Raw genomic sequence first — 25,177 nt, forward strand, 5'->3', positions numbered from 1 at the left:
TAATGCCAGTAATCACCATCTGCCCAAACCAGGAACTAGCATAATGCCAGGAATCACCATCTGCCCAAAGCCAGGAACTACTGTAGCATAATGCCAGTAATCACCATCTGCCCAAAGCTAGAAACTAGCATAGTGCCAGTAATCACCATCTGCCCAAAGCTAGAAACTAGCATAGTGCCAGTAATCACCATCTGCCCAAAGCTAGAAACTAGCATAATACCAGTAATCACCATCTGCCCAAAGCTAGAAACTAGCATAATGCCAGTAATCACATCTGCCCAAAGCTAGAAACTAGCATAGTGCCAGTAATCACCATCTGCCCAAAGCTAGAAACTAGCATAATACCAGTAATCACCATCTGCCCAAAGCTAGAAACTAGCATAATGCCAGTAATCACCATCTGCCCAAAGCTAGAAACTAGCATAATCCCAGTAATCACCATCTGCCCAAAGATAGAAACTAGCATAGTGCCAGTAATCACCATCTGCCCAAAGCTAGAAACTAGCATAATGCCAGGAATCACCATCTGCTCAAAGCCAGGAACTACTGTAGCATAATGCCAGGAATCTCCATCTGCCCAAAGCTAGAAACTAGCATAGTGCCAGTAATCACCATCTGCCCAAAGCTAGAAACTAGCATAATGCCAGGAATCACCATCTGCCCAAAGCTAGAAACTAGCATAGTGCCAGTAATTGCCATCTGCCCAAAGCTAGAAACTAGCATAATGCCAGGAATCGCCATCTGCCCAAAGCTAGAAACTAGCATAATGCCAGGAATCGCCATCTGCCCAAAGCTAGAAACTAGCATAATGCCAGGAATCACCATCTGGCAAAAGCTAGAAACTAGCATAATGCCAGTAATCGCCATCTGCCAAAAGCTAGAAACTAGCATAATGCCAGTAATCGCCATCTGCCCAAAGCTAGAAACTAGCATAGTGCCAGTAATCACCATCTGCCCAAAGCTAGAAACTAGCATAGTGCCAGTAATCACCATCTGCCCAAAGCTAGAAACTAGCATAATGCCAGGAATCACCATCTGCTCAAAGCTAGAAACTAGCATAGTGCCAGTAATCACCATCTGCCCAAAGCTAGAAACTAGCATAGTGCCAGTAATCACCATCTGCCCAAAGCTAGAAACTAGCATAATGCCAGTAATCACCATCTGCCCAAACCAGGAACTAGCATAATGCCAGGAATCACCATCTGCCCAAAGCCAGGAACTACTGTAGCATAATGCCAGTAATCACCATCTGCCCAAAGCTAGAAACTAGCATAATACCAGTAATCACCATCTGCCCAAAGCTAGAAACTAGCATAATGCCAGTAATCACATCTGCCCAAAGCTAGAAACTAGCATAGTGCCAGTAATCACCATCTGCCCAAAGCTAGAAACTAGCATAATACCAGTAATCACCATCTGCCCAAAGCTAGAAACTAGCATAATGCCAGTAATCACCATCTGCCCAAAGCTAGAAACTAGCATAGTGCCAGTAATCACCATCTGCCCAAAGCTAGAAACTAGCATAATCCCAGTAATCACCAACTACCCTGAGCCAGTAGCTAACACAGTACCTGTATCAATGAACATTTATCCCCACCACCAACTACAATTGTAAATCTGCTACCTTACACGTGAAGTGTTCCCCATACCTCTTAGAATGGAAGCTCCTTTGGGCAGGGCCGCCTTTACCCGTATTTCATGTTACTGTCTTTTTTGTATCATGTTGCCCTCAATGTTCAGTGCTGAGTAGTATGTTGGCACTTTATGTCAAACAGTTCACCCATTAAGCTGTCTTAGTATTCTTATAACCAACCTATGAGTACACTGTTAGGACAGTCTTCATGTACTGCATAGCAGAGTCCTGAGAGACATATTTTACACTTAAAAATAATAATAATAGGATGGAAACAAGGCTGTCTGGGGGGTGCCACTAGCTGGGCCTGCATCAGAGCTTTACAGAGCACCAATTCAGCTGCAGCTATTTGGACACAGAACAAAGACTACATCCCAATGATGCAACAGGGGGCTCTCAAAAGTGGGCACATGTGCAGTCCAGGAGGAGCAGGAAGATTAGGTCTGTATTGGTGAGTCTCTTTGGAGTGTCGCATGTGCAATCTGGGAACCAGAAAGTGAAGGTTCGTAGCCTACAACATACCCCACAAAAAGGCAAAAAAATAAAAATAAAAGGCAAAAAAAAACCCACAACAGGTAGCCAGAAACATTGGAGTCTCCCCAGAATCTGGGGAGGGGTGGTTGGCGGCGGGCACCCAATAATATTGTGGTTAGGGGCGGCCTGACCCCTAAATTTGCCCCTTGCTGTCTGCATGTTGGCATAATGACTCTGACTGGCTGTATTAATTCTAGAAACACAGCAGTTTAGGACACATACAGTAGTTTACCTACAAAGGCAAGTAAGGTCTACCTACAATTCTTCAGGTGGGAATTAATCCCCTACCCTTTGGTTCTGTGGAGCAATGCTGGTTGTTATAAAGTAGCTAAGAAATGGTAAGTGCCTTCTGTTTAAACAAGGTTCTAATTGCATTATATACATTTTTTAATAATAATAATGACATACCTTTTAAACCTTGTTAATATATGAAAGAGGAATTTAGAAAATGGAATTAAATCATATCCCTCTTTATCATTGGGCTGATAGTCTTCTTTAAACCACATGGACAGACAAATTTCCCCCGCAGTCCCCGCAATATACGTAATGATTAGTTAATCAAATACATTTATATATTACATTACACACTGCATTGTTAGAGATCCTCCAGGGCAAATAAACATGGATTATGTCATTGGTAACATGAAAGCTCATTCATTCTTCACAAATGTTATCAACTAGGAATTAATAAATCTGAATTATTTTAATAGACTACTAAATCTAAAAATAAAACAAGTTATTTAATGTATAATGTTTACTAATAAAATTCACTGATGTATACTGTAAGTAATGGTTCCCGCACCATGACAGGATCTGATACGTTTGACTATCTATTTGCATGTGCTGTTTAGTTGAGTACACGCTATTGTTCTCTGTTATCAGGTAGCAATTACTGACAGGAAGCATGACGTGCATTAAATAACTCTGTTTTTCTCCATCACCAATAACAGCTATATTTAAAACCAGCTGTTGCCCGTGGCTTCGCCCATGATGAAGTCGCTTCTGCCAACATTTTTTCTATTTGAGGTGTTCTAGGGGCCCTGTGTTGGGGGTTGGCCCACGTGACCAGCAGCGCTATGCAGACTGATGGCAGCAGAGCCTTCACTCACTACTCACACCAATGTCACTGTGTGCCCTGTGCACAGACTGCTATGCAGCCTGTCCTATTCACCCACCACTCACACCAATGTCACTGTGTGCCCTGTGCACAGATTGCTATGTAGCCTATCCTATTCATCCACCACTCACACCAATGTCACTGTGTGCCCTGTGCACAGACTGCTATGCAGCCTATCCTATTCACTCACACCCATGTCACTGTGTGCCCTGTGCACAGACTGCTATGCAGCCTGTCCTATTCACCCACCACACACACCAATGTCACTGTGTGCCCTGTGCACAGATTGCTATGTAGCCTATCCTATTCATCCACCACTCACACCAATGTCACTGTGTGCCCTGTGCAGAGACTGCTATGTAGGCTATCCTATTCATCCACCACTCACACCAATGTCACTGTGTGCCCTGTGCACAGACTGCTATGTAGCCTATCCTATTCATCCACCACTCACACCAAAGTCACTGTTTGCCCTGTGCACAGACTGATATGTAGCCTATCCTATTCACCCACCACTCACACCAATGTCACTGTGTGCCCTGTGCACAGACTGCTATGTAGCCTATCCTATTCATCCACCACTCACACCAATGTCACTGTGTGCCCTGTGCACAGACTGCTATGTAGCCTATCCTATTCATCCACCACTCACACCAATGTCACTGTGTGCCCTGTGCACAGACTGCTATGTAGCCTGTCCTAATCATCCACCACTCACACCAATGTCACTGTGTGCCCTGAGCACAGACTGCTATGTAGCCTATCCTGCACAGACAGCTATGTAGCCTGTCCTATTCATCCACCACTCACACCAATGTCACTGTGTGCCCTGTGCACAGACTGCTATGTAGCCTATCCTATTCACCCACCACTCACACCAAAGTCACTGTGTACCCTGTGCACAGACTGATATGTAGCCTATCCTATTCACCCACCACTCACACCAATGTCACTGTGTGCCCTGTGCACAGACTGCTATGTAGCCTGTCCTATTCAAGTGAAAGCGGGCCCAAAGCACCTCTCCCCACCCCCTTTTCCGGCCATACGCACATAGTGCTACTCCTATCTCTTGCATTGATGTCAATATATTTTGTTGTTGTTATTGCTCAGCTTAAATTGACGGATCGAGATGAAACAAAGTGCAGGTTATTTCTAGGAGTATCCACTACACAATGATGCAGTTTTCATGAACATCTATTCAGTAGTTTTTTTTGCCAACTGGGAACAGACAAACAGATACAACATTCTCATTATATTAGTATAGCTATAATCAATTCTGATTAGCTACTTGCACATATGTTTGTGTGATTATTAAAATTAGAAGTTTTTCATATAAACCAAACAGTAATCAAGCTTTAGTGGTTCTTTAAGCCATCCTTGTCAGTCAATAAAAATAGTGTGGCTACCATAGTGTGGCTACCAACTGGTTCACATTCCACTAGACACTCAGAAAACCATTATGCCACTCTTAATGAGCATGCTGCACATACCTGGCTGACATCATACAAAATACAGTACCTTGCATACCTGCAGGACCAAAGTCTTGCCTGGTGAGAAACACAGCGTGGTCATGGTGCTCAGCATGATCTGGATCTGACCGCTGCTGGGAATGGGCCCAGCGACACACTTGCTCAAGGCTCCTTGATGGGTTTCCACGTTCTATAAGACTGACTGACTGCAAATAAAACACAAGAACATATTTGCATATATATCAGCATCAAAGGAGAAATAGGACTTCAACATTTGAGTTACTGCTTTATGTTATAAAATTGAATAAAATGGTATATGTGTGTATGTATATATATATATATATAACACACAGTGTATATATATATATATATATATATATATATATATACAGTCAGGTCCATAAATATTGGGACATTGACAGAATTTTCAGATTTTGGCCTCTGTTCACCACCACAATGGTTTTGAAATGAAACAAACAAGATGTGCTTTAACTGAAGATTTTCAGATTTAATTTGAGGGTAATTACATCCAAATCGGGTGAACGGTGTAGGAATTACAACGGTTTCAATATGTGCCTCCCACTTTTTAAGGGGCCAAAAGTAATGGGACTATCAACTCAAAAGGTATTTCATGGACAGGTGTGGGCTATTCCCTCATTATTTCATTATCAATTAAGCAGGTAAAAGGTCTGGAGTTGATTCTAGGTGTGACATTTGCATTTGGAATCAGTTGATGTCGACTCTCAATATGAGATCCAAAGAGCTGTCACTATCAGTGAAGCAAGCCATCATTAGGCTGAAAAAATCAAAACAAACCCATCAGAGAGATAGCAAAAACATTAGGTGTAGCCAAATCAACTGTTTGGAACATTCTTAAAAAGAAAGAACGCACCGGAGAGCTCAGCAACACCAAAAGACCCGGAAGACCACGAAAAACAACTGTGGTGGATGACAGAAGAATTATTTCCCTGGTGAAGAAAACCCCCTTCACAACAGTTGGCCAAATCAAGAACACTCTCCAGGAGGTAGATGTATATGTGTCAAAGTCAACAATCAAGAGAAGACTTCACAAGAGTGAATATAGAGGGTTCACCACAAGATGCAAACCATTGGTGAGCCACAAAAACAGGAAGACCAGATTAGAGTTTGCCAAACAACATCTAAAAAAGCCATTACAGTTCTGGAACAACATCCTATGGACAGATGAGATAAAGATCAACTTTTACCAGAGTGATGGGAAGAGAAGAGTACGGAGAAGGAAAGGAACTGCTCATGATCCAAAACATACCACCTCATCAGTGAAGCATGGTGGTGGTAGTGTCATGGCGTGGGCATGTATGGCTGCCAATGGAACTGGTTTCCTTGTATTTATTGATGATGTGACTGCTGACAAAAGCAGCAGAATGAATTCTGAAGTGTTTTGGGCAATATTATATGCTCATATTCAGTCAAATGCTTCAGAACTCATTGGATGGCGCTTCACAGTGCAGATGGACAATGACCCGAAGCATACTGCAAAAGCAACCAAAGAGTTTTTTAAGGCTAAAAAGTGGAATGTTATGCAATGGCCAAGTCAATCCCCTGACCTGAATCCGATTGAGCATGCATTTCACTTGATGAAGACAAAACTGAAGGGAAAATGCCCCAAGAACAAGCAGGAACTGAAGACATTTGCAGTAGAGGCCTGGCAGAGCATTACCAGGGATGAAACCCAGCGTCTGGTGATGTCTATGCGTTCCAGACTTCAGGCTGTAATTGCCTGCAAAGGATTTGCAACAAAGTATTAAAAAGTGAAAGTTAGATTTAGGATTGTTTAGTTTGTCCCATTACTTTTGGCCCCTTAAAAAGTGGGACGCACATATAGAAACCATTGTAATTCCTACACCGTTCACCTGATTTGGATGTAATTACCCTCAAATTAAATCTGAAAGTCTGCAGTTAAAGCACATCTTGTTTGTTTCATTTCAAAGCCATTGTGGTGGTGAATAGAGGACAAAATATGAAAATTCTGTCAATGTCCCAATATTTATGGACCTGACTGTATATATATATATATATAAATAGAGGGAGCACTGTACCTGCCAGCAACTGAGTGATAATGCTCCCTCTTCTTACCAACACATGAATAGAGACCACATTCACCTGCAGTCCTAGCTGTATACACAATTATCAGTTTATCACATACATTTCTATGTTACATTACAGATTGCATTATTATGGATATTTGTGGGCAGAGCAGTAAGATTGACATAATTCATAACATGAATGTTTATTCAAATATTTTCAATTACTAAGAAATAGTAGTCAATTAAAATCAAGGCAATTAACTCTACAATACAACAAAGCTGCCTTATGTATAATGATTACGTATAACTCCGAAATAAATAAGTATATAAGAGACACACTGTATCTGCAGGACTAGGTGATGAACCTAGGACTCAGCGGGTTAAGTGTTTAAATAGCATAACTTCTTCATAAAGTATTTTTCACAGTAAGATGCTACTGCTTTGATCCATGTCTTTGATAGTAGACTTAGAGAAAATGTTTTTCCCTGTATGAGATATATATTTAGTCAGTTACAGCAAACGGAAAAGAGAAAATTAAATCTTCTAAGTTGGCGAATGAAGACTTAATTCACATTATGCAACCTAAAAAACAGTCACAATAAACACACAAACAGCAAGAGACACTGCAATTACAGCAAACCTACAAGAATGAATCACCTCACATTAAACGAACATGCAAACCCTCTGCCTTAATGTAACAAACAGAAATCACACATATTAACAATACTAATATCTGCAAGTAAAATACAAAATGTATCTGGTTTCATGGTGCTGCCTGGTGTTGCCTACATTTTCAATAGTTTTATAATTAGCTATACAATCCCTTCAAGTAAGCAAAGCGTGAAGAATGAGGTAATCTATCCTAGTAAATTATAGTCTTATTTTCATTGCTGTGCTGTCTCCTTGGTCACATTGTGCCAATATTTAAAGACAATTGATCTTAATCAGGATTTATCAATGCTGAATCCCTATCTACAGACACACTGAGCTCCACTAATTGCATCTTATTCAGTGTCTTTAAGGCAAAACACGGGTGCTGTTTTCAAGCTCTTATAGAAAGTAACATTAATGTATAAAAATAATGTACTAAGGACCTGATTCAGAGATTGACACAAGAGGGATTGGCGCTGCCGGTTTCTCAGATCGGCTGCCTGCCTGCAAAGACGTAGCATCGGATTAACACCGGTGACACCAGTAAGGCTGCTCAGAATGTCCACCGCAACTAAACTGCCGAGCCCAGTGAATCTGCATCGGAAGACGCAGGTGCTGGCTTCGGCACGCCTTAGTTTTCTTCAACACTCCCTGTCACCGCACCCAAATACCTGCAGCCAGTCAATCAAGCTGCATCTAAAGCCACGTGCTCCATCACAAGACCATTGGTGCACATGCACAGTGCGGCTTCAACGGATACACAGAACTAAAACCTTTTGTGGCCGAATCGGAAGAGCCTCCACCTCTAAATCAGGCCCTGAATGGTCAGAAGAAACCCCACTGCCAGACTGGGTAAGATTCTGATGTGTTTCACTTGTCTAAATAGCTAAGTGATGCTTCCGACAGCCATGTGAGATATGACAGCTTCATAAAGCCACATGTGACATGGTAATAGGTGACACAGCTGAATATCCTACTACTACCATACAACAATACAGAAAGAGAGTCAGGTAAAAATACAATCAAACCATATTTTTTTTTACTCCATTGTAGTTACTATTTAAAAATCATTTTGTGTACACATTAAATAACTAGCAGCTGTGCCCGGTTTCACCCAGGTAGACCTTAGATATTTACGATTTCCTTCATCCCATTTTAACTTAACTTATATACTTAGTTAATTGAATGCCTCTTGGGTAAAGGAGCGTGGTAGCATACATTTAAATAAAATGAGGTTTTTAAACTTGTATTTTAATATGAGTGAATTGAAGGTGGGTTACAAGACATATGTAAACCTTTTTTTTTATTTAAGGATTTCTCTTTATTTAAGGAGCTCTCCTCAGGTGCTAGGATCACCAGGATGCTGGTTGGGCTCACCGTGGGGCAGGCCACATAGAACTGGCCATGTGAGAAGCAGTCCTACCTCAAGTCAATAACTGCCTCCTTCAGCGACTGCCCCGGGACTTGTTGATGATCATTGTAAAGCAGACCTTGAGGGGGAACTGCAACCTCTAGAACTCAAAGGATCTATCAAATGTTTAATCCATATCTACAGACATTGAGTTCCACTAATTGCATATTTTTCACTGTTTTAAGGCAAAGCAGGGGTGCTGTTTGTGAGCTCTGATGGTATGCGTGGTATGAACTCCTACAGCCGGTGGACACTGTGGCCTCGATGACATTCCAGTGGAGGGCCTTTACTTGCAGCATGGGGCCATTGCAGAGTTTAGGCGGGTTTAGGTTCCACAGCAACATCACTGGAACCGCCACTTTGAGGAGAAGCTTGTGGGCTAAGAGGCCAGGAGGGTTGAGGAACTCCATGGGGTAGTGGACCGCATCATCCATTTGCTCTACCACATCCACAGACCTATATACCATTTCTGCCCCTTCGAACAACTGAAGTAGAGTGTCATTAATGATGGTAGCCGAGTTGTTCTTGGGGGTAAGAATGGCACGCTCGCACAGCCAGTCCATGGACTTTTTTGGATATTACCAATATAAGAGTATATACTGCCTGTGAGGTCTGCTGGGGTCTTTATTACTGCAAGGATGCCTGGGCCTGCAAGGATGGTCACCTTTCCCTTGGACTCTGGATACTCTGTCTCCCATTTTGAGTATTAGTTCAGAGAATTGCCCAGCGGAGACATTGCCCCTCAAGTGGACCCTCATGTTCTATCTGAGAGCCACACCAACTGCCACCCTGAATGCTGCCAATCATCATTGGCAGTTGGTGTGGCTCCCTGTGAGGACATGAGATGTGTGTTACAAATGTACTGGCAGCATCTCAGTCCTTGCAGAGATCAATTTACTTTTTAGTCCTTTTGTGTTCAACTTCCCGTCTCCTAGTGTATGTGTGATCATTCTCAGGACACACATTTTCATTAGCATGTCTATTATGTACTGTAATAATGTAAGTTATTGAAATGTTTAATACTGGATAAGCCTTGATGTTAGCCTGGTCCATATGTCTGTGTTAGAGCAAGGTGACACCTCCCAAAACAAAAGACCCTCTAAGTTAATTCCCACCTCCCCAGGGGATGCTCAGGATTTACTCCTCCTTCCATTTGCCTGTTTTGTGCTTCACGTGAACCTGGTAGACTGAACGGAACCATCCCAGCAGGTGTTCGTCAGGGAAGTAATACCCAGAGGAGGTAGGAGAAAGTGACAGCATAAGGGACTCGCACCAATCAGGAAACGGTGCAACCCCCCCTGGGAGGTCACAATATCGTGAGAAATTGGAAGATTTTAAAACAGGTCACTGAAGGCAACTCCACATGTTAGTCGCTGACTTTGGCTAAGATGCCTCGCTCTGCCAAGGTGCTAGTGGAACGCATCACCAGTTCTGTGGATTTATACTTGGAAATTCTGCAAGGACCTATACGCTATTCATTGCTGTGTGTTCTGTGATTAGCTTCTACTGCATGGGGTCCTGGAAATGCTTGATTGTACCCAGGGACTATCACTGCTGTGTGATCTCTGATAGTTTCTACGTGTGGGGTCCTGGAAGTGATTGAGTGGACATACGCTATGCACTGCTGCGTGATCAGTGATAGTTTCTACTGTGGGGACTGAGGGTCTCTAGCTATTTCGTGGAATTGTTCTGGGACATTATACTCTACTGGGACTGCCTCTGTCTGGACTGCTACCTGTTTATTGCCCGTTCACTGGATTTACTGCTTGTCCTGACATATTATCTATTTCTGTGTGCTGTGGAAAAATAAACCATCACGTTGGTTTCATCTGCTCGGTGTCTGGGTGATTGAGTGAACCCCGTATCCTCACATTTGGCGGCAGCGACAGTGGGATCATTCTGACATCAATCAAGGAGCAGTGGAAGCGTGAAGTCACTCACAATAGAGAAGAGAGGATCAGGCCAACTGAGTGGTCGTCAGTCCTGTAAAAGGTAAAATGGTGCTAAGGAAAGAAAGTCAGTGCCTCAAGTCTCCCAGGGCAGTGAAGCTCGTGGATGGAGGTACGTCGGTATGTCGGCAGGCTAGGAAGCCGGATATATTATTTATTATAAGGATGAAGTACATATGGGCATACTGGAATGATGCTCGGAGGATGATTAGCGGGTGGAGAGTATCCAGCTTAACAGACAAATTGTGTTATCTGGGAGATGCTTTCATGAACTGCAGAAGTGAAGCAGTCACATGGAAGATGCTGGATGAACCAGAGTTTGAAGAATTCGCGGAGGAAGTTAAGGCTACAATGGCCCAAATGATACAAGGAAGCCACTGTACAAAGACAGAAGGGCAGGTCCAGGATAAGTGGTCCTCCTGGACAGACCCAGAGGAAAGATCCGAAATAGAACTACTGCAACCCGGCCAGACAACCGAGGGGGTTGCCCCAAAATTAACTGTTACCAGTGGAGCGGGGTCATTGTCAGGGGGGCCCCTAAGCCCTCTGGACGAAATGAGCATGGAGGAGTTGGTAGCAGAATGCCAGCTGCGGGGCATCCCTGGCCAATTCGGCACAAGCAGGGAAATCCTTCAGTGTATACTCCAGGACGAGGGGGACCCCACCAAAGCGTTCACTGATTATCGGACATTTATACTCCATCTCGGCCCACGGATGAGAGTGGGGGAACAGCTGGAGTGTCTGGAGTCATGCTTTGCTGTGGCAGAAGAAGAGGCCTCAGATCGTGGTCTCCTGGATACCCCAGGCTGGCGGGACCAGTGTTGCAGGGTGAATGCAGAAAGGCACCGCCTGCAACAGCTTCTCCCACTCCCAAAGGACACAGCTGCCCAGTGTACTATACTGGGAGAGGCTAGCGCCCAAGTGAAGGAAGCAGTGCCCATAATACAGGCACCCCAGGAGGAGTCGCACTACACCTTCCCTTTTGCTGAGGTGGAAGATGGAGACCTATTAACCAGCTGCCAGGGGATCTATGAGGACGGTGTCCGAGAGGAGATCACCAAGGTTGGGGGAGTATCATCTCACTTCCCAATCACAAGCATACCAGTCGCAGATGGCATCGTGGTCCAGGCGGTTCAGCATACTCAGCTGGGAGAGGCCCATCATGATGAACTGGCAATGGCAGACTCTTTTATTTCATCGGGGGAGGCTGAGGAGAAAATGCCCTGTGTATGTCCTGCTATCCTAACTCAGGGGGAGTTAGGATAGCAGGACATACACAGGGCATTTTCTCCTCAGCCTCCCCCGATGAAATAAAAGAGTCTGCCATTGCCAGTTCATCATGATGGGCCTCTCCCAGCTGAGTATGCTGAACCGCCTGGACCACGATGCCATCTGCGACCAGCCTGTCCTGGTGGCTCCCCTGCAGCCACTAACTGCATTGTTCCATATACAAGGTTCATCCTGGGGCCCGAGCCGTGAGGAGCCCACATGTTGCACTGAAAGTTGTCAGCCCCCCAGTTGGTGTTTGGGGGAGGAAGGAATGGACACTGCCACAGAAGTGCCATGTAAAGAGACCCTATATTTGCCTGCCCCTGGGCAACCGTTACTTGTACAAGGTGGTGAGGGGGAAGGTACCCACTGCCCCTGTGTTCCAGAAGTGAGGGTGTTAGGATGCCCGATTAGTATGATTTGGGGAAAGGGGTGTGATAATGTGAAGGGGGAACAGCGAACGTCTGACTTGGGGGAATTGCTAAATCCTCTGGTGGAAAAAATATGAGATATGGTAAGAACTTACCCTTGTTATCTCTATTTCTACGAAGTCCATAGGGTTCCACAGGATACCTTGGGGTATAGGTGTGACGTCAGTCGCAGGGCACCAAAGAGTTAAGCTTTCAGCCTCCCAGGATGCACTAGGTCCCCCTCCTATACCCCGCCCCCGGGCCAAGGCACCTCAGTTAGTTACCAAGCCATAGGCCGGAGGAGGAGAAGGAAGAGAGAGAACAAAGATCTGGACACATACAAGAATCACATTCTCACCAGAGGGAGACGGAAAACCGGTGACCAGAGCAAAGCCCATCTGCAGCACAGGTGCGACAGGGCAGGAGTCCTGTGGAACCCTATGGACTTCGTAGAAATAGAGATAACAAGGGTAAGTTCTTACCATATCTCATATTTTCTACTTCAGGGTCCATAGGGTATCCACAGGATACCTTGGGGATGTCCCAAAGCAGTATCCTTTAAGGGTGGGGACGCTCCTGTGCAGAAAGGAGAATCCGCCGCCCGAAGGAAGCATCCTGAGAGGCGAAGGTGTCAAACCTGTAATACCTCACGAAGGTATGGACAGAAGACCACGTAGCAGCCTTGCAGATCTGAACTGCCGAGGCACCACGTCGAGCTGCCCACGAAGGACCCACAGACCTAGTGGAATGAGCCTTCAGAGAAGGAGGGACCGGTAGGCCTTCATGAAGATAAGCTTCAGAAATAGCCATACGGATCCAGGCTGCCAAAGTTTGCTTTGAAGCAGGCCAACCCTTTTTACAGAAGCCATAGAGGACAACAAAGCGTCCGACTTCCTAAACAAAGAAGTGCGGTCAACATAAGTCCTTAAGGCCCGCACAACATCCAAAGAGGCCTCACCCACGGAAAGACCCGGTGAGTTAAAGGCCGGAACAACTATTTCCTCGTTAACATGAAACTGGGAAACAACTTTGGGAAGAAACTCGGGCCGAGTGCGGAGCACTGCCCTGTTCCCATGAAAAACCAAGAAAGGGGGTCTACAAGAAAGAGCCCCTAACTCAGAAACACGTCTGGCTGAAGCAACGGCCAGAAGGAAAACAGTCTTAGCTGTTAGCCATTTAATATCCACTGAGCCCAGTGGTTCAAACGGCGGTCCTTGGAGAGCCCTCAGGACCACAGCCAAATCCCAAGGCGCCACAGGTGGAACAAAGGGCGGCTGAATACGGAGAACACCTTGCATAAAGGTGCGCACATCCGGGATTGTAGCAATCCTACGGTGAAACCAGACAGATAGGGCCGAAACCTGTACCTTCAAAGAAGCAAGGCGAAGCCCATGATCTAGTCCCGCTTGCAGGAAGGCGAGAATCCGAGACAGACGAAACTCCCGCGGTGCATAACCTCTCGGTCGACACCACTGGAAGAACGTATGCCACACGCGATGGTATATCCTCGCGGAAGACGGTTTCCGAGCTCGTAACATGGTACGCACCACAGAGCTGGAAAACCCCCAGGACCTCAGCATGGCCGTCTCAACAGCCACGCCGCCAAAGACAGCCGAGTCAGGTCCGGGTGAAGACAAGGACCCTGAGACAGAAGGTCCGGTCGTAGCGGCAACCGCAGAGGACTGTCCACGGACAGACCCTGAAGGTCTGAGAACCAGTGCCGTCTGGGCCACGCGGGAGCTATCAACAGGAGCGTCCCTCCTTCCTGTTTGAATTTCCGGATTACCCGTGGAAGAAGGGAGACCGGAGGGAACAGGTATGCGAACCTGAACGTCCACCGGACGGACAGAGCATCCACCAGAGACGCCCCTTCGTCTCTTGTGCGAGACCCGTACACCGGCAACTTGTTGTTGTGCCGGGACGCCATGAGGTCGATTTCTGGAAGACCCCACCTGTCCACCAGTAGTTGAAAAACGTCCGGGTGCAGGGACCATTCCCCTGGATGAACGTCCTGGCGACTTAGAAAGTCCGCCTCCCAATTTAGCACTCCCGGGATGAAGACCGCTGATATGGCCGGAAGATTGCGCTCCGCCCAAACCAGGATCCGAGAGACCTCTACGAGAGCCGCCCGACTGCGAGTTCCTCCTTGCCTGTTTATGTAGGCCACGGTGGTAGCATTGTCCGACTGGACCTGCACCGGGTGACCCTGGAGAAACTGCTGTGCCTGCAGGAGAGCATTGAAGACCGCACGGAGTTCCAAGATATTTATTGGAAGCTCCGCTTCTGTCGGTGTCCACCTGCCCTGGAACAAGTGTGGACCCGAAACTGCTCCCCAGCCCCGAAGACTGGCGTCCGTTGTCAACAGGACCCAATTTGGAACCCAGAACGGACGTCCCTTGTTGAGGTGGGTCGTCTTTAACCACCACGCAAGGGACAGGCGAACCTCCGGGGTGAGCACAATCGTCTGGAACTTCAGAGACTGAGGCAGCCCGTTCCACTTGGACAGGATCAGGTGCTGCAGAGGTCTGGAGTGAAACTGGGCGTATTCCACCATGTCGAACACCGACACCATGGAGCCCAGTAACCTCATCGCCGAGTGTAAGGACACCCGGAGGCTGTGCAGACAACTGCGCACCCTTGACTGTAAAGCAGAGATCTTGTCCTCCGTCACGAAGATCCTTTGCTGTCCCGAGTCCAATAAGGCTCCAAGATGCAGAATCCTCCGAGACGGGATTAGAGTGGACTTCTGCCAGTTGATTAGCCAGCCGTGCCGTTGCAGCAGTGCAATGGTCAGGTCCAAGTGGTGTAACAGGAGCTCTGGAGATCCTGCCACCAATAACAGGTCGTCCAAGTACGGCAACATGCGGACTCCTTGCAGCCGCAGAGAAGCCGCCATGACCGCCATAGCGTCCTGTATGTCCAATGACACCATGTAGTCCCCAGGTTCCAGCGCCAGAATGATGGACCGTAGGGTCTCCATCCGAAACTTCGGGACCCGCAAAGACTTGTTGAGTGCTTTGAGGTTGAGAATCGGACGATATGACCCATTGGGTTTCTGTACCAAAAATAGATTTGAATAGAAACCCTGGCCCCTCTGGGAGAATGGAACAGGCACTATAACTCCAGCCTGGAGCATAGTGTGCAATACCTTCCGCAGCTCCGTAGCCTTGTTCCGGTCTGATGGTAGACCCGTGGTGAAGAATCGAGCCGGGGGTCTGTGCCGGAAGGAGAGGGCGTACCCGTGAGAGACCACCTCCAGAACCCAAGTGTCTGTCGTAGTGAACGACCAACACCGGGAGAACTGCAGCAGGCGGCCTCCCACCCTGGGATCCCCCAAGGGGAGACCCGGACCGTCAGGCCGCAGGCTTGTCATCTGGCTTGGGGGCCGGACGTCTGGTACTCCATGCCTGTTTCCGGGGCTTGACCGATTTCTTAGGGCCAGCCTGTCGAGGAAACGACTGTGGTTTGGGCCTGCCCTGGGCCCTAGATGACCGAAAGGACGATGGTCCAGAACCAGAAGGAGCAGCGGCCGACGGGAGACAAGAAGATTTGGCTGCCGCCAGCGTGGCCACAATCTTATCCAGATCCGGACCGAAGAGAACTTCTCCGGTAAACGGCAACGCTTCCAGACCTTTCTTGGATCTGCGTCCGCCTTCCAGGATCGCAGCCACAAGGTGCGACGAGCAGCTACCGCTGCTGAAGAAATTCTAGACACCAGAGTACTAATGTCTAGAGCCGCCTCGTTGATGTAGGTGGCCGAATCACGGAGATTGCCAATCAACTCCGCCTGTTCGGCCGGACAGTCGGATTCAAAAGAAGCCTCTAATGAATCCGCCCAGCGCTCCATCGCTCTGGCAACCCAGCAAATGGCCATAGCCGGCCGTGCTGCCCCCCCTGCAAGGGAATAAGCGGACTTCAGGCAGATTTCTACCTTGCGGTCCGTAGCATCCTTAAGGGAGGACATGGATGGCATCGGCAATGTGGCACTACGGACAAGACGGGTCACGTGAGAATCCACCTGTGGAGGGGATTCACACTTAGCAAAATAATTATCCGCGAACGGATAAGCCACTGCCAGGCGTCTCTGCGGCTGGTATCTTTTGCCAGGTTGTTTCCACGCCTCCTCTAAATGGTCCACCAACTGACCCGAAAGAGGAAAGACTGTGGCATCGCCCTTCACATCTTTGAAAAAGGCATACTTAGATTTAGCCGCTGGGGGAACTTCGTCCTCAATCACCAAGGCTGTGCGGACCGCCCGAATAAGTCCAGGAATATATACTTTGGACTTAGCATCAGCGTCCTTAGTATGGAAAGGTTCCTGATCGTAAGGATCCAGAATCTCCCCATCATCAGACGTCCCTTCGTCATCCTCATAAGGAGCGGACAGAGACGCCACCGGCCTTTTATGAGGCCGCATCACAGACTCCCCTTGCAACACATCCGACAAGTGCTGTACAGAACTCGTCAGGGAGTTAACCCACGCTGGCTCCTGAGAACCCGGGAGCGGGGAAATAGGGAGACTGTGGGGTACCACCAATTGTCGTGGGAACCCCTGCATGGGTGACGACACCACAGACTGCTGGGACAAACCCATCGGAGTAAACGCGGGCTGCGGAGCTAACTGGCCCACTAAAGCTGTTAACGCCTGAGCGAAACAAGCCCAGGGCGGCTCCTGTACCGGTGCTGTAACCGTAATAGGCCGCGCCATGGACAAACACTGCCGGCAAAGGCCCTCCGCGCTACCCTCCCCCTCCGCTAACGGTACTTTGCACGTGGTACACTGTAGCCGGAGGGGAAAATCACTTTCAGACATGATGGCACCACGTATGTGACCTCTCTCACCAATTAAGTATTAAATAGGCGAGAGACCACCCTGCAGCACCGCACCGCAAGGGCTTTAGCAGAAAGAACAGGGACAGTAATAAAGCTGACAGTTTAGAGAAGAAAAGTTACAGGCAGCGCTAGCACAGTCACATACAATGCAGAGAAATAACAATTCCTGCACTAACAGCGCTGATCACTCAACTACACAGACACAGGGCCTGGTAGGACACAGCGCTGCATACACAGACCTGAGCCACAGCGGAGGAGAGGTATGCGGGGGGACCCAGACCACGATGCTTCCTTCCAGACTTCCAGCAGCGTTCACCATGCGTTGCAGAGAAGATGGCCGCCGAGGAGCAGAGAGAAGCTGGCCTGGGGGAGGAGCGCTGACACAGGACCAGTCAGCACAGTGCAGAGAGGGCTGTGTGCAGCGGGGGAGGCGCCGGCTGTGAGACAGGGAAGGCGCGCTCCCCTGCCATGCATTTAACCCCTGGGACGCCGCAGCGCTACCGCTCTGCTGCGGTCCGCTGTCCCAGGGGGTAGTGGAAGCGCAGGTTGGTCGCCTGGCTCCACGCTGCAGCCAGTCCCCAGGGAGCCCCCTGCCTGGGGACTTAGGACCATGTGATCAGCGGGGACCCACCGCGGGACCCCGCTGCTTACCTCTGTCCCCCTTGAATCCGGCCATGGTCCGGAGCATCTGGGGTCACCGCTAGCTGTGACCCCAGACGCCCACCAGCATCCCCGGATCAGTACCGGCGTTCTGGTACCGGCGGGGTGTAGGGAAGACAGCATGGACGTCAGGACTGACTGTCCATGCTGTTCATCCAGATGTGCAGCCACAGCTGCATGAAGAAAAAGCTTCAGGGGCTCTTCTAGCCCCCACTCCAACAGGTGCACCCGACTCCGGCCGGGCACCAAACTAAACTGAGGTGCCTTGGCCCGGGGGCGGGGTATAGGAGGGGGACCTAGTGCATCCTGGGAGGCTGAAAGCTTAACTCTTTGGTGCCCTGCGACTGACGTCACACCTATACCCCAAGGTATCCTGTGGATACCCTATGGACCCTGAAGTAGAAAGGGGACATGTTATATTGTAATTTTGTACTTGCGGATTGTCTAACTAGGCTGCTTCTTACATCCTGGGTCTTATGTTACATTACTCTGTGGGACACTGGTGGCACACTCACCCACAAGATGCTTTACCCTGCACCCCACCTCGCCCAGTCAGTAGTGGTTCTGGATCCCCCCAGGGAACAAGGCCTAAAAAGTGGGGAGGAATGTGAGGACATGAGATGTGTGTTACAAATGTACTGGCAGCATCTCAGTCCTTGCAGAGATCAATTTACTTTTTAGTCCTTTTGTGTTCAACTTCCCGTCTCCTAGTGTATGTGTGATCATTCTCAGGACACACATTTTCATTAGCATGTCTATTATGTACTGTAATAATGTAAGTTATTGAAATGTTTAATACTGGATAAGCCTTGATGTTAGCCTGGTCCATATGTCTGTGTTAGAGCAAGGTGACACCTCCCAAAACAAAAGACCCTCTAAGTTAATTCCCACCTCCCCAGGGGACGCTCAGGATTTACTCCTCCTTCCATTTGCCTGTTTTGTGCTTCACGTGAACCTGGTAGACTGAACGGAACCATCCCAGCAGGTGTTCGTCAGGGAAGTAATACCCAGAGGAGGTAGGAGAAAGTGACAGCATAAGGGACTCGCACCAATCAGGAAACGGTGCAACCCCCCCTGGGAGGTCACAATATCGTGAGAAATTGGAAGATTTTAAAACAGGTCACTGAAGGCAACTCCACATGTTAGTCGCTGACTTTGGCTAAGATGCCTCGCTCTGCCAAGGTGCTAGTGGAACGCATCACCAGTTCTGTGGATTTATACTTGGAAATTCTGCAAGGACCTATACGCTATTCATTGCTGTGTGTTCTGTGATTAGCTTCTACTGCATGGGGTCCTGGAAATGCTTGATTGTACCCAGGGACTATCACTGCTGTGTGATCTCTGATAGTTTCTACGTGTGGGGTCCTGGAAGTGATTGAGTGGACATACGCTATGCACTGCTGCGTGATCAGTGATAGTTTCTACTGTGGGGACTGAGGGTCTCTAGCTATTTCGTGGAATTGTTCTGGGACATTATACTCTACTGGGACTGCCTCTGTCTGGACTGCTACCTGTTTATTGCCCGTTCACTGGATTTACTGCTTGTCCTGACATATTATCTATTTCTGTGTGCTGTGGAAAAATAAACCATCACGTTGGTTTCATCTGCTCGGTGTCTGGGTGATTGAGTGAACCCCGTATCCTCACACTCCCCTATTTGAATATTGGACTGCACTGCAGCTACAGTTCTGGAGCACCCACTCATCCCAGACAATGAGCTTACAGTCCTGCAGAACTTGGGCCATGTTGCTTGGTCACCCAATCACCTCAAATCGAGAGGAAACATTTTACTCCTTTTCAACCCCTTAGGAGTCAAATTTAGAAAAAGCCCTGCTTAGTGGGTGCTTAGGTCATGGAAGCAATATACTCCCCAAATTTCATGTTTCTAGGTACAGGGGTTTGGGCTGGGCTTTGATGAGTCAGGACATTTGTTTTTATATATTAAGATCAGCGTGCATGGATGTGTTTTGTAGAGCTACTCTAGTGTCTTATAGGCAGGGCTGTAACTAACCATGAGCGACCGGTGCCGTTGTGCAGAGGCTCTGTGGGCGGCATCATCGCTGCCCCGCAGCTCTTGCTTCTGGCTAGCAGAGTGCCTGGAATGACAACCTGCAGCCAGGATTGCTGCTGCAGCACCTGTGGAGCATCCTGTGGGTGCCCTGTCAGCGCTGCACTTACCGAAGCTGCCGGTCACGCCCCCCTTCGGTGCAACATCGCGCAGTCAGGGGGCGGTGCCAGCAAAGGGCGCAACTGTGCCCTGTTACGACTCTCCTTATAGGTATCTCTACGTGAATGGACTGCTGGAGTGCATCCCCATATGCCTCAGTGAGATGTAAAAGAAAAATAGAAATATATTTATTTTCTTTAAAATCACACTCTGAGATAAAGAATTAGATCTGTTTTAAAAGAGTAAAGTTCATGTGAAAAGATCTGTACAAGAGAAGAATCATAATAATAATAATTATTATTATACAATAACAAAGTAATTATCTAGGACGTCTCTGATCTGTGCTCTCAATCACTACCTAAAACACAAAGGGCCTGATTCAGAGCCGGGCGCTCTGACAAGAGCGCTCGCTCTGAATTACGGCCGTCCAACCTATTATTGGAGCGGCCTCCTGGCCACTCGCATAGCTGTGGGTGACCACCCACAGTTTATGCGAGCGGCCAAAAAGATGGTCGCGATGGTCAAGACCATCGCGACCATCGGGCTTGCGACGAGACCCTTTCGGTAGGGTCTCGTCTGCCGCAAGCCCGGAGTGCTTTTGGCTCTATCAGAGCTAATAGCACTCCCACTGACATCACTAGTGATGTCAGTGGGGCCGGCCCCAGACGGTAGTCATTGCCATGGGAATGCCTCCTTCTGGGCAGCAACGCCCCCGGCACGCCCACCAAAGGGGGCGTGCTGTCACTCACCATCGACAGCACGCCCCCTTTGGTGCGAGACCCCAAGCGACGGCTTGGCCGTCGCTATTCGGGTCACGCGCATGCGCATGACGGAGCTCCCTCCGTCGTGCGCATGCGCACTAGGGCAACATGGGGTTGGTGGCTTGTAAGAAAAATGGTATTGGTGGAAGAATGGAGATGGTGTTTGTGGATTGAGGGAGAGATGGGAATAGTAGATTGGGACAGTGATTGTGTTGGTGACTTGAGAGAGAAATGGCATTGGTTAGGGAGGGCAGATGGTGTTGTTGGAACAGGAGAGAGACGGTGTTAGTGGAATTGAAAGAAATGTAATTAAGGACATTGGCCCTCATCCAGAGCCGTACGCTCTGAGCAGAGCGCACGCTCTGAATGAGGGCCGGGCTCCATGAAAATGGAGCGTCCTCCTGGACGCTCGTATAGCTGTGGGTCACCACCCACAGGCTATACGAGCGTGCATTTTGATGGCCGCGATGGTCGAGACCATCGCGACCATCGAAATTGCGAGCCGGAGCCTGCGGTTGAGGTTTTCAACCGCAAGCTCCGGAGTGATTTTGGCTCTATCAGAGCCAAAATCACTCCCACTGACATCACTAGTGATGTCAGTGGGCCGGCTTTTGACGGGAGGCGTTCCCGTGGGAACGCCCCCGTCAGGGAGGCACGCCCCCAGCACGCCTACCAAAGGGGGCGTGCTGTCAATCAACATTGACTGCACGCCCCCTTTGATCGGACACAACGAGCGAAGGACTTTCCTTCGCTCGTCGCGTCTGGCGCATGCGCACGACGGGGCTCCCTCCGTCGTGCGCATGCTCAGTCCATAACATCGACCCACTTGCGAGCGGACAGCCGCTCGCGAGTGGGTCTGAATCAGGCCCATAGTTATGTAATAGCATTCTGATTTTCATCTGTGAAATCTATAAAAATGACATAGGTTAACAGGCAAATTTACAAAATATCTTAATTTTCTAAATCAATTTTACATGACCAATTCTTGGAGGCTGCACCTCAGCTGAGGAGGAGTGCCAAGGTTCTTCAGTAACTTAATAAATATAGAAACGCATCCATTTTTTTATTTCTTACCTGTCTGTATCCTACCATAATAATTCGGACCAGCACTATATTAATGTGGACTCCCAAAGACTCATCATGGTAAATTTCATCTACCTGAAAAAAATATATATATTTTTTAATAGGAATATATTTTAAAAAAATTGACAAATCAGTTGACCAACTGAGCTTTTTCAAAATATAAAATAAACCTAACTGAATATACACCATTAACCACAAATGCACATATGCAAACACAAGTACAAAAATAAGACTCACAACATTTTTTTAAAAGCATTATCATATACTGTATAATATAACAATGTATAAACAATGCTTAGTATTAAAATAAACGTACAGTATAATTTTATTATAACATAACAATTTCTATTGCATGAGATCTTGTGGTCTGGAGCAATCTACTGTAAAAAGTAGGCTCTGACTTTATGGGATCAATCCAATCATATGCAAGTTGGGTCTCACGGCGAACTCGCACCTCAAACTTTATCTGCAATCCAATTCCAAACTCCCATTTATTTTTAAGAGGAAATTCATGTTTTTTGTGCACACCACCATGTGCAGGTAAATAATCACACCCTTGGAGGAGTTTAAATGGCATAATTTGGCCAATAAATACATGACAGTTCTCAGGTGAATTTCTCTAGTAAGCTCAAAAAGAGTTAAATGATGCAGGACAGGTATGTGGAGGTGTAAATGATGCAGGACAGGTATGTAGAGGTGTAAATGATGTGGGACATGTATGTGGCGGTGTAAATGATGTAGGACAGTTATGTGGAGGTGTAAATTATATAGGACAGGTATGTGGACTGATGTGGGGAAGGTATGTGGAGGTGTAAATGATGTAGGACACGTATGTGGAGGTGTAAATGATGTAGGACAGGTATGTGGAGGTGTCAATGATGTGGGAAAGGTATGTGGAGGTATAAATGATGTAGGACAGGTATGTGGTATTGTAAATGATGTGGGACAGGTATGTGGAGGTGGAACTGATGTGGGAACGGTATGTTGAGGTGTAACTGATGTGGGAAAGGTATGTGGAGGGGTAAATGATGTAGGACAGGTATGTGGATTTGTAAATGATGTAAGACAGGTATGTGGAGGTGTAAATGATGTAGGACAGGTATGTGGAGGTGTAAATGATGTGAGACAGGTATGTGGAGGTGGTAAATTATGTGGGACAAGTTTTTGGAGGTGTAAATGATGTAGGACAGGTATGTGGAGCTGTAAAGGATGTGAGACAGGTATGTGGAGGTGTAAATGAAGTGGGACATATATATGGAGGTGTAAATGATGTAGGACAGGTATGTGGAGGTGTAAATGATGTAGGACAGGTATGTGGAGGTATAAATGATATAGGACAGGTATGTGGAGGTGTAAATGAAGTGGGACAGATATATGGAGGTGTAAATGATGTAGGACAGGTATGTGGAGGTGTAAATGATGTGGGACAGGTATGTGGTGGTGTAAATGATGTGGGAAAGATATGTGGAGGGGTAAATGATGAGGGAAAGGTATGTGGAGGTGTAAATGATGTATAACAGGAATGTGGATTTGTAAATGATGTAGGATAGGTATGTGGAGTTGTAAATGATGTGGGACAGATATGTGGAGGTGGTAAATTATGTGGGACAGGTATGTGGAGGTGTAAATGATGTAGGACAGGTATGTGGAGGTGTAAATGGTGTAGGACAGGTATGTGGAGGTGTAAATGATGTAGGACAGGTATGTGGAGGTGTAAAGGATCTGGGAGAGGTATGTGGAGGTGTAACTGATGCAGGACAGGTATGTGGAGGTGTAAATGATGTAGGACAGGTATGTGGAGGTGTAAAGGATGTGGGACAGGTATATGGAGGTGTAAATGATGTGGGACAGGTATGCGGAGGTGTAAATTATGTAGGACAGGTACGTGGAGGTGTAAATGATGTAGGACAGGTATGTGGAGGTGGTAAATGTGGGACAGGTATGTGGAGGTGCAAATGATGTAAGAGGTAAGTGGAGGTGGTAAATGATGTAGGACATGTATGTGGAGGTGGTAAATGACATGGGATATGTATGTGGAGGTGGTAATTGATGTGGGACAGGTATGTGGAGTTGTAATTGATATGGGACAGGTATGTGGAGGTGCAAATTATGTGGGACAGGTATGTGGAGGTGGTAAATGATGTGGGACATGTATGTGGAGGAGGTAAATGATATGGGATATGTGGAGGTGGTAATTGATATGGGACAGGTATGTGGAGTTGTAAATGATGTATGACAGGTATGGTGAGGTGTAAATGATGTGGGACAGGTATGTGGAGTTGTAAATAATGTATGACAGGTATAGTGAGGTGTAAATGATGTGGGACAGGTATGTGGATATGGAGGTGTACATGATGTGGGACAGGTATGTGGATATGCAGTTGTAAATGATGTGGGACAGGTATGTGGATGTGTAAATGATGTGGGAGAGGTATGTGGCTGTGTAAATCATGTAGGAGAGGTACAGATGTGTCCTCATACATCTATTCTCCTTGCGCGTTAAACGGCCCTTCTAATCACGCCATGCTGTGGCGTGACTCGATAGCGCTGAGGATCATTTGTGCGACTTTGCCTTCAAATACATCGTATTCACACAGTGATGCTTCTGCTGATTAAAATGATATGCAGCATGTCTATGTTCTCCGTGCGTCTGCGGGTGTAGCTGCATGAAAAATGCTACATTACAGTGTTACAACCGTTGACACTGTAACATAGCATTTCACATGTCAGATACACCTGCAGATGCACACAGAATACAGGCATGCCATATATCATTTTAATTAGCAGAAGTTGCTTGTGCTAGCTATTCACATCACTGTGTGAATAAGACGTATTCCAAGGTAAAAAGTCGCACGAAAGATACTCAGTGCCACTGAGACACATGGAGCTCCCGCGTTATGTGTGGCGCAACTTGTAGCACATGGAGGATAGATGTATGGGGACACATCTGTGTGTGGATGTGTAAATGATGTGGGACAGGTATGTGGAAGTGTAAATGATGCGGGACAGGTAACAGGTATGTGGAAGTGTAAATGATGTAGGACAGGTATGTGGAAGTGTAAATGATGTAGGAGAGGTATGTGGAGGTGTTGTATTGATGTGAGAGGGTTTTTTCAACTTGCAGATGAGAGGTGTTTATTGCAACTTTTTACAAACTTGTATAA

The 25,177-nt window shown here is 47.2% G+C and overlaps 1 protein-coding gene across 1 annotated transcript in view; it reads right to left on the bottom strand.

Moving 5' to 3' along the window:
* The window catches only part of ADAMTS14 (ADAM metallopeptidase with thrombospondin type 1 motif 14), a 240,098-nt gene that overhangs the window by 116,598 nt on the left and 98,323 nt on the right, over nt 1-25,177 (bottom strand). The window contains exons 5-6 of the mRNA XM_088473607.1: nt 22,005-22,088; nt 4,803-4,959 (exon numbers count right to left, since the gene is read on the bottom strand). Coding sequence (XP_088329733.1) covers nt 4,803-4,959; nt 22,005-22,088 — 241 coding nt within the window. The remainder of the gene's footprint in view (nt 1-4,802; nt 4,960-22,004; nt 22,089-25,177) is intronic.

Source organism: Taudactylus pleione, unplaced genomic scaffold (assembly GCF_031769625.1).
Source record: "Taudactylus pleione unplaced genomic scaffold, aTauple2 ptg000016l, whole genome shotgun sequence".
Lineage (NCBI taxonomy): Eukaryota > Metazoa > Chordata > Amphibia > Anura > Myobatrachidae > Taudactylus > Taudactylus pleione.